The following is a 10,375-nucleotide window of genomic DNA, read 5'->3' as shown; positions in this document are numbered from 1 at the left end:
CCCCAAACACCTCTCCATGTCCTTGCAATATAGCTTCCATTAACAGCCCATTTATCAAGTTTTTACAGTCCCAAAATATCACCTTTTCCATCACGTTTTTCAACCCCTATTCATCACGTTTTCAGTCCCCCTTTCACTTAGTTTTTCGGCCATAAAACAGCCATCCTTCACCACGTTTTTCAGCAACATTCACTCAATATTTCAACCTGTAAAAAAGTCATCCTTCACCACGTTTTTCAGCACCATTCACTAAATATTTCATCCTATAGAATTGCCCTCACTCATCACATACATCAGCCTCATCATCCTCTCCATTAATGCACAACAGCCACTGATCTTTTTGCTTCATTACGACATCCCCACTACTTATCTCGGATTGTTTATATATTCTGAAGGAAATCACGACAACCACTACAGTTAGGAGACCACTTTCGTACTTTGTTTTATCTCAATAATGGTGCCTAATTCACTGTAGACAAGGTGAGGTTCATTAGCTAATTTTTATGTTATTTAATGGGTTTGCGATATGTGCAGATGATTGTGTCCATTGGATTGTGATCTCGATTCGATGATTTACCAATCTCCTTTCTAACATAATTTGATATATGGTGAATCACATATTTATTGTTTGAATGAATGGAATTTCAAATTAAAACTCAAATCAATTCAGAAAGGAGATTGGTGGATTAATTTTCCGATTTTGATGTTCATGGATTGATTGAATTAATTCTTACATATCAAGTAAGTGAACCAGCTCATTGGTTTTGATATTATCAAGTGGACTCATTGGTTTGTCACTATTGGATTGATTCGCTAATCTAGATATAATTGACTCGCTGTTTTTTTTGGTACACATAAGATATTTGAAATCGAATTTTAATAAAATTGTGGCATGAGTCAAGTCGTTGTTTTATTTTGTGTGCATAGAAGTTTTGAAATCTTTTGTTAATTGAATTGACATGTAAATCGATTTGCCTCTTATGCACATACAAAATTCAAAATTAGATTTTTAATCGAAGGGACAGCTGAGTCAACTCATTGTTTAGGGGGAGGCATCGAATGTGGCATTGAGATTTTTAATAAAGTTGCCACGTGAGTCAACTCACTGATTTGTGTGTGTGTGGGAATTTCAAAAATCATTTTGTTTAATAAAGTTGTCACGTGAGTCAACCCACTGATTTGTATGTGTATTGGAATTTCAAAATTGATTTTTAATAAAGTTGTCACGTGAGTCAACTCACTGATTTCTATGTACATTGGAATTTCAAAATCAATTTTTTTTAATAAAATGAGTCGAGTTAACTCACTGATTTGGGGTGTGCATTGGGGGTTTAAAGCTGGACTTTGTTTATACAAATGGATTTGAGTTAATTCACTGATTTGGGGTGTACATTGGGGGTTTAAAACCGGATTTTGTTTATACAAAAGGATTTGAGTTGACTCATTGATCTTGTGGACATAGGATTATGCGAAATACGAAGAATTCACGTGGTAAAAATAGATTCTTCGAAATTCACAATTTGCTAATTTTGGGGATTTATGGGTTTTTCATTGATTTTGTGATTTTTCTAAAATCATGATTTTCTATTTTTGAAAAATTAATGTTTGTAAATTTCGAATTTGGGCAACCCAATAATGATAATTCTCTAATTTAGAAAATCCTTTAACAAATTTCTAATTTAGGACTCTCATATTTGAAAATTTCTATTTCAAGAAGATTATTTTTCTAAGTTTCCAATTTGGTAGCTTCTCATATTTTTATAATCTCCCAATTTAGGAAATTTCTAATTTTTAGTTTAGAAATTTCATGAATTCCCAAACGTCTAAGCTATCCTCAAACTCTAAGTAATATCAAATTCCAACTCAACAGCCACATATCACAGTAATCAAGTTATCATCATTGACTTTATGAATTGACTTGAAAACAAAAGACATGCTCAAAAGTTGAAAATTTATTACAAAAATTTTAATGCAAAAAACAAATAAAAGAATAGAAAAGAGTAAAATAATGAAAAATAGAAGAATGATAGTATGACTTTAATGCAGCTAACAACTCAAAGAACTCAAAGAATAAAAGAATCAAATTATCCTCCCCCCCCCCCCAAACTTAATTATCTTCATTGCCCTCAATGAACAAAAGCAAACAAACTAAAGTAAGGAAATTAAGGGACAGAAAAAATCCCTTCTCTATTTATCTCGGGTACAACAACATTTTCTCCTTTCTTTTCAAGCAGTATCCACTTTTGCAAACCTCAATCTCTTCTTCAAATCTCAAATCCGAACTTCAATGCAATTACCTTCCTTCCCCCAAACTTAGTAGCAATCTTTCATTTTTCTGGAAAAAAATAAAAATAGTGAGAGTGATATGAACAAATGAAAGAAATTTTGTGGATTTAAATAGAGTTAGGGGAGGTAGGAGGTTGAGGAAGATGAAGAGGTGAAGGAAAATGAGAGGTTTTAGGAGAAAATGAGAGAAAGAGGCGGACAGAATGTGAGAGGTTTGAACCAAATGACGGGTTTAACCCCTTAAAATTTCAATTTCACGACTCGCACCGTGGCAGGTAAGTCATTTCCGCCGTGGCTCTTGCCCTAATTTCTTCAATTTGGGGCTTTGCCTCTTTTCTGAGTTTGAGAAACCGCCGCAGCGCACAAGTACCCATCGCTGCGACAGAATTGACTAGGCAGCACTAAAATCCTTTATTCACCTGAAAAATAAAGAAACATAATTAAAATTAAAACAAATAACATAAAACAAATCCTAAACTACTTAATAAAATAAAATAACAACTAAAACTAAAATAAAATAAACTAATGAAATCCTAAATCCTTGAAATTTTAATTTTGAAAATAAATCGGGTTGCCTCCCGAGAACGCTAAAATTTAAGTCTTTAGCTAGACTTTCTCGAATCTTCACTTCGGAATTGAGAGCAAAATGGACACCCGCTTGGTATTAAAGTTCCCTCCGAAGTAATGCTTCAATCGCTACCCGTTTACTGTAAAAATCCTTTTCGACAGATGCTTGATTTCTATTGCCCCCGATGGTAAGACCTTATTGACAATGAAAGAACCGGACCACCGTGATCTTTATTTTCCCTAAAAAAGTTTAAGTCTTGAATTGAAGAGGAGCACTTGGTGTCCTTCTTTAAATTCATGTTTGTGAATGTGCCTATCATGCCATCTCTTTGTCTTTTCCTTATAGATCCTAGTATTCTCATAAGCATCGTTCCGAAACTCTTCCATCTCATTTAGCTGTAACAGTCTCTTCTCCCCTGCAGCCTGTAAATTGAAATTCAAGAACTTAACAACCCAATATGATCTATATTTCAACTCAACTGGGAGATGACAAGATTTACCACAAACCAGTTGATATGGAGACATTCCAATAGGTGTCTTGAACGCTGTCCGGTAGGCCCATAGAGCATCATCCAATTTGCTTGACCAATCCTTCCTTGAAAAATTGACTGTCTTTTCTAGAATCCTCTTTAGCTCACGGTTGGATACCTCAACTTGACCACTTGTCTGCGGATGATAAGGTGCAGCCACCCTATGTGTCATTCTATATTTGCTCAGAAGTGAATCAAATTGTTTGTTACTGAAGTGTGATCCTCCATCACTTATGATAGCTCTTGGTGTTCCAAAACTTGCAAAAATATACTTCTTCAAAAATCTCACCACCACCCGAGCATCATTGGTTGGCAATACTATAGCTTCAACACACTTGGACACATAATCTACTACAATCAAAATAAAACGATTAGAGAAAGAAGATGGAGAAGGACCCTTAAAATCAATACCCCAAACATCAAACAATTCAATTTTCAAAATATTTGTTAGAGGCATCTCATTTTTCCTAGATATATTCCCAACCCTTTGACATTTATCATAATTGGCAACAAAATTATATGAATCTTTAAAAAGAGTAGGCCAATAAAATCCTGATTGTAAAATTTTTGATGTTGTCTTGGTTGCTCCAAAGTGTCCTCCAACTTCGTGAGAATGACAATGTTGAAGAATACTCTCCATCTCCTTTTCCGACACACATCTTCTAGTTATACGATCACCACACATCTTGTAAAGGAATGGGTTATCCCATATGAAATACTTAATATCTGAAAAGAACTTCTTCCTCCTTTGATGGGTGAGTTCGGTAGGCACAATCCCCCTAGCCAAATAATTGACAAAATCAGCATACCATGGGGCTTCTCCAACTGCAAACAGCTGCTCATCCGGAAATTTCTCATTAATATCCCCATCACTTCTTCATTTGGCTGCACATGGTCCATCCTAGAAAGATGATCTGCAACTACATTTTCAGTTCCTTTCTTGTCCTTGATTTCCAAGTCAAATTCCTGCAAAAATAAAATCCATCTTAGCAACCTTGGCTTTGCATCTTTTTTAGCAAATAAATACCTCAAAGCCGAATGATCGGTTTAGACAATCACTTTAGAACCTATTAAATAAGACCAAAATTCGTCAAAAGCATAAACAACTACTAAAAGCTCTTTTTTGGTAGTTGCATAATTCAATTGAACCTCATTTAAAACTTTGCTAGCATAGTAAATCACACGAAATACCTTATCTTTTTGCTGCCCTAAAACAACACCTATAGCATATTCACTAGCATCACACATCAAAGTAAAAGGCAATTCCCAATCGGGTGCAACAATAACAGGAGAAGATATCAATTTCACTTTAAGAGTTTCAAAAGCATGTAAACATTCTTTGGAAAAATAAAAAACTGCATCTTTTACCAACAATTCACAAAGAGGTTTAGCAATTTTAGAAAAATCTTTAATAAATTTCCTATAAAATCCTGCATGTCCAAGAAAACTTCTAACTCCCTTGACATTAGTAGGAGGTGGAAGCTTCTCAATTACATCAATTTTTGTTCGGTCCACCTCAATTCCTTTAACAGAAATTCGATGTCCCAACACAATTCCTTCTTTTACCATAAAATGGCATTTTTTCCAATTCAGGACCAAGTTTGTGTTAACACATCGCTGCAAAATCAAAGAGAGATTAGAAAGACAATTATCAAAAGAAGAACCAAAAACAGAAAAATCATCCATGAACACTTCAATGTATTTTCAACCATATCGAAAAAAATTAACATCATGCAACGTTGAAAAGTAGTAGGGGCGTTGCACAATCCGAATGGCATTCTTCTATAAGCAAAGGTTCCATATGGACATGTAAAAGCGGTCTTCTCTTGATCCTCCGGTGCTATTGAAATTTGATTATAGCCCGAATATCCATCTAAGAAACAATAATAGTCATGCCCGGAAAGTCTCTCCACCATTTGGTCAATGAAGGACAAAGGAAAGTGATCCTTTCTTGTGACATCATTAAGTTTTCGGTAATCTATACAAACTCTCCATCCGCTCACCATTCTTGTGGGTATAAGCTCATTGTTGTCATTCTTCACTACGGTACCACCTTTCTTAGGAACCACTTGGATCAGACTTACCCATGAACTATCTGAGATTGGATAAATTATACCTGCATCCATAAGTTTCACAGCCTCCTTTTTCACCACTTCTTGCATGGAAGAATTTAATCTTCTTTGAGGTTGCACCAATGGCTTGTAGTTCTCTTCCATCAAAATCTTGTGCATACAAATAGATGGGCTAATTCCTTTGATATCATCAATAGTCCATCCAATAGCTTTCCTATGCTCCCTTAAAATCCTCAATAACATTTTCTCCTCCAAATCATTCAAAGAAGAATTAATAAGAACAGGATAATAACAAGACTCTTCTAAGAAAGTATACCTAAGATGTGATGACAATTGTTTAAGTTCAAGTTTAGGAGGTTCCTTTTTAGATGATGGTTCATTAACATGCACAGTTCATAACTCTTTAAATTTAAGCCTTTTTGGAAACTCACAAAGTCGCAAAGCATCAAGATTATTCACACATTCAATTATATCTTCATCATCACTTAGAGTTCCTAAAGTTCTACCATTTAATATGCAATTTTCCAAAGGTAAGGGAGGAAAAGATTTATTAAAATTTTCAGCTACTACCCTATCCAAAACACTTATTGCAAAACATGCATTAACATTGGAAGGAAATTTCATAGCCTCAAAAACATTAAAAGTTACTTGTTCATCTTGAACCCTTAAAATCAACTTACCTTGATGAACATCTATGAGAGTTCTACCTGTAGCGAGAAAAGGTCTTCCCAATATGAGGGAACATCCTTGTCTTCTTCCATATCCAAAACAATAAAATCAACAGGAAATATGAATTTATCCACTTTTACCAAAACATCCTCAATAATGCCTCTAGGATGCTTGATAAATCTATCTGCAAGCTGTAAGGATACCGTTATAGGCTTCACTTCCCCTAAATCGAGTTTCCTGAAAATAGAGAGAAGCATCAAATTAATATTCGCACCAAGATCACATAAAACTCTATCAAAATTAAAATCACCAATAGTGAAAGGAATAGTGAAACTCTCTGGATCTTTTAGCTTTTGGGGAAGCTTTATTTGAAGAATAGCACTACATTCTTCCGTGAGCATAACCTTCTCATTATCTACCAATTTTCTCTTGTTTGATAGAACTTCCTTCAAGAACTTAACATATTTCGGCATTTACTCCAGCATATCTACAAAAGGAAGATTAATATGTAAGCTTTTAAAAATATCAATAAATTTAAAAAATTGCTTATCTAAATTTTACTTTCACAATCTTTGAGGAAAAGGAATGGGATTAGAAGATGGTTGTGGAATAGGTTATTGAATAGGAGCAGTAGCATCTTGATCTTTAGGAAGAGCAGTTTCATCCTCATTTGCTTGCTTGCTACCCCTCTTTTATTAGTCTAACTCCTTCCCACTTCTAAGAGTTATAGCTTTCACATTCTCCTTGCGATTCTTCTCAGTATTACTTGGGAGTGCTCCATGAGCTCTTTCTGTCAATAGCTTGGAAATCTCCCCAACTTGATGTTCAAGGTTGCGAATACTTGCACTGTGATTTCTGAAATTGGCTTGGGTATCATCAATGAATGCATTGGTCTTTTGCATGAATTGGGTGAAGAACTCTTCCATGGTTGGTTTCTTCTCTTGAGATTGAAAAGAAGGAGGCGGTTTTTGCATATTCGCATTGTTGCTCCATGAGAAGTTCGGATGATTCCTTTACCCTTGATTGTAGTAATTGGAGTTAGGATTGTATTGTCTTTGATTGTTGGCCACATAATTCACTTGTTCGAAAGAATTTGCTTCATATGGGCCTTGACACTCCAAAGTAAGATGATTTCCTGCACAATTATCACAAACTACATTAGAAACTGTAGTAACATTCATTTTCTTAAAATTATTATTTAAAATTGCAACTTGAGCAGTAAAATTAGTAAAAACATCAATGTCATGAACTCCGACTGTCCTTTTCTGTGCATTCCTATCAGATTTCAGGAAGTTATTACTAGCCATGACTTCAATAAGTTCATATCCTTCCTCCGGTGTTTTTGTTAAAGAATGCTCCTCCACTTGCTGCATCCACCATGGTTTGAGTGTTGGAGAGCAAACCGTTATAAAACGTTTGCACTTGCATCCATAACGGTAGTCCATAGTGCAGGTACTTCCTTAAGAGATCTTTAAACCTCTCCCAAGCTTCATAGAGAGATTCTTGATCTTGCTGCAGAAAATTGGTTATATCGTTCCTCATCTTCGCAGATTTCCCCGGTGGAAAGTACTTAGTCAGAAAGGCATTAACCAGCCCATCCCATGTAGTAATGGTTCTTGAAGGTAGCGAGGTCAACCATGCCTTAGCCTTGTTGTTCAATGAGAACGGAAACAAACGCAGTCTTATGGCATCATCAGTCATCCCATTGTGCTTGAATATATCACAAATTTTCAAAAAATTTGCAATATGTAGACTTGGATCATCATTAGCTAACCCCCCAAACTGAACCGAAGATTGTATCATTTGAATGATGGCAGGTTTGATCTCAAAATTGTTTGCTTGAATAGGTGGTCTTCGAATGCTAGAGACACCCACAATAGGAATAAAATAATCCTTTAGTGCTCTATTCGGGACTGCATTTCCACCAGCACCATTATTCTCTTCTTCCACCATTGCTAAAACTCCTTGTTCAGCTCTTTGCTTGCGCTCCCTATTTAGCCTTCTAAGTGTCTGATTGATATCAAGGTCGATTGGCACTAAATCCAAGCTCAGTGTCCGTCTCATACACTAAGAAAAACCTGAAAAGAGAAAAACGAATAAAGTAAAAATAAATAAAAATCAAATTAGCAATAAAAGCAATTGGTATTAATATTAGTAATCTTTAATCCCCGGCAGCGGCGTCAAAAACTTGATGCTTACAATTTATGCTAGCAAGTGCACTAATCGTTTCAAGTAATAATATAAGATATCGTTCCCACGAGGATTAAGTTACTAAGTACCAAAAATAATCACTTAAATTACTATTTAATGAATCGAGAATTGTATAATTGCAAATTGAAATAACAATGAAACAAGAAAGAATGAATTCTTATGGATTAAAAACCTTGGGCTTTCGACTTCACTACAGATACTCCTACGTAATTGATTATTCAAAGTAATTCCTACTTTGCCTTATTTGAAAGTTTAATTCCCTATACCAGCTAGTGTTCTCTCTCGAAATACGCTAGATTACTCCTTTAAATATTAACTCAGCACATCTCTATGTGAATTTAAATACCAAAGAGTCATAAAATCTATGGAATTATCGTAAACTGAATTACTAACCTCTTAGAACATGCTAAAGTACCTCTACCGTTCATTCATTCTAATGTGATCTATTTTATTGATCTAACCTAGATTCTAATTCTCATTATAAACCTAGATCAATAAATCAATCAAAACTTTGGCCTTTAGAATTGACAACATTAAACTCAAAATAGACATACAAATAAGTAATTACAAAACAAAGAATTGAATTTGAGTAGAATAACTACGAAATTGTATCTGAGTTACATCTCAACCCTAGAAATGAAATTTAGTTCATAACGAAATATGAAACAAACATCTTGAAATTAAACATAGAAGAAAGGAAGAGTAAACCAATAAAATTCGAGATTTCCGTAGCAATCACTTGATCTCTTCTCCTCCTTCTTCTCTAGCATCTCCAATATATCAATAAATCCTAAAAAATCAACTACTTATAGCCTCCATACGTTTTGAATACAATTGGGGTTAAATCCCCTTTAAATCGAATCTAAACGATATGATAACAACACGAGACGAAGTGCAGAAAACGGGATCGCCCCATGTGCCACGGTAGGCATGTACCCACCGCTGCGGCGGCTAGCTTCTATCTTGGGGCCTTTATTGATTTAAATACGAGCGCCGCGGCGGACATGTATCCACCTGGCGGCCTCTGCCTCTTGTACTTCATTTTCCGAAACATCGTCTTTTCTTCTGATTTCACCCCGAATTGCTTTCTTTTTGTATTCTTGGCAATTTATTACCTAAAACAATAAAAAGAACGATTACTAAATAAAATCACTCTCAAATTAACAAAATGTCAAGTAAAATTTCATAAAATAAGTCGTTATAAACCGACTTATCAGTGGTTATGTTATGTGATTCTGAAGGCATAGTATTGATCTTGTTGGCATAAATCTGGCATAGATGGCATTTTCGAATGTGTTGATAGTAGTCACTCTCCTTCGTTGTCCAATAGTACCCCATCCTCATAATCTTCTTAGCTAGCATGTGACCATTCTGTGGGGTCCGTAAACTCTCCTGTGCACAGTCTCGATTAATCCTTTTGATTTCATTTCTGCTATGCATTGGAGTAGGACTTTGTGATGTGACTTCTTGTACATAATTTCGTTACTTAGGAAAAATTGACCTACCAATTTTTGAATGGTCCTTCAATCATTTGGCGTTGCATCCGATGGGAAGATTCAATCTTCAAGGTAAGCCTTAATGTTTGAGTACTAAGGCTTTTCTTTAGGTTTTTCTATTTTGACGAGTAAACAATAGGCCAGCTCATCTTGAATTCCAATCTTAATGGGATTGATGACTAAGTCTCCTGAAATATTGATTATGGAAGTGAATGTAGCTAGTGTATCTGTGAATGAAATCCTATTGAATCTTAAGCTTAACTCTTCGAGATACTCATGGTAAGGGATCAATTTCTTCTCTCGGGTCTTCCATTCTCCAGTCTTCTAATAGACTACTAAGCTAGAATCTTCGAATATGTTGATTTCATCTACCTCGAGATCTAATGCTGCTTTCAACCCTACTATGCATGCCTAATTGTTATAACATTGGAACTTTAATCTGATGGCGATTGGTATATGGGACCCATCCGGTTTGGTTCTTCATCATCGTCCTCAATCTCAATGACTAATATGGCTTTGTCGGGAAAGTTCATCTTCAATGGCT

General features: G+C 35.3%; 1 protein-coding gene and 1 non-coding gene across 2 annotated transcripts; one reads left to right on the top strand and one right to left on the bottom strand.

Moving 5' to 3' along the window:
• Positions 1–2,687: 2,687 nt before the first annotated feature.
• Positions 2,688–6,597, bottom strand: LOC147400348 (uncharacterized). Its single transcript, XM_086444568.1, has 7 exons — positions 6,163–6,597; positions 5,387–5,704; positions 4,575–5,000; positions 4,193–4,349; positions 3,361–3,731; positions 3,130–3,276; positions 2,688–2,705 (listed from the first exon to the last, which is right to left on the bottom strand). Exons 1-7 carry the CDS (start codon positions 6,595–6,597, stop codon positions 2,688–2,690), a joined length of 1,872 nt encoding a protein of 623 aa, XP_086300694.1.
• Positions 6,598–7,562: 965 nt separating this feature from the next.
• On the top strand, positions 7,563–7,669 carry LOC147400347 (small nucleolar RNA R71). Its single transcript, XR_015179560.1, has one exon. It is a non-coding gene; the product is annotated as a small nucleolar RNA R71 (small nucleolar RNA).
• Positions 7,670–10,375: the final 2,706 nt, after the last annotated feature.

Source organism: Akebia trifoliata, chromosome 6 (genome assembly GCF_017979445.1).
Source record: "Akebia trifoliata isolate Shusen 1 chromosome 6, ASM1797944v1, whole genome shotgun sequence".
NCBI lineage: Eukaryota > Viridiplantae > Streptophyta > Magnoliopsida > Ranunculales > Lardizabalaceae > Akebia > Akebia trifoliata.
The sequence above is the reverse complement of the archived record's forward strand: the minus strand, read 5'-3'. Positions and strand labels throughout refer to the sequence as shown.

Bases quoted from the DNA above. Each gene is read 5' to 3' on its own strand.
- LOC147400348 (XM_086444568.1), bottom strand. From the start codon at position 6,597: ATGCCGAAATATGTTAAGTTCTTGAAGGAAGTTCTATCAAACAAGAGA. The intron at 5,705-6,162 runs GTAGAACTCTCA...AATGATTTGGAG, and splicing joins AAGACCTTTTCTCGCTACAG to GAGAAAATGTTATTGAGGAT. The intron at 4,350-4,574 runs GTATTTCGTGTG...TTATTTTTGCAG, and splicing joins TAGGGCAGCAAAAAGATAAG to GAATTTGACTTGGAAATCAA.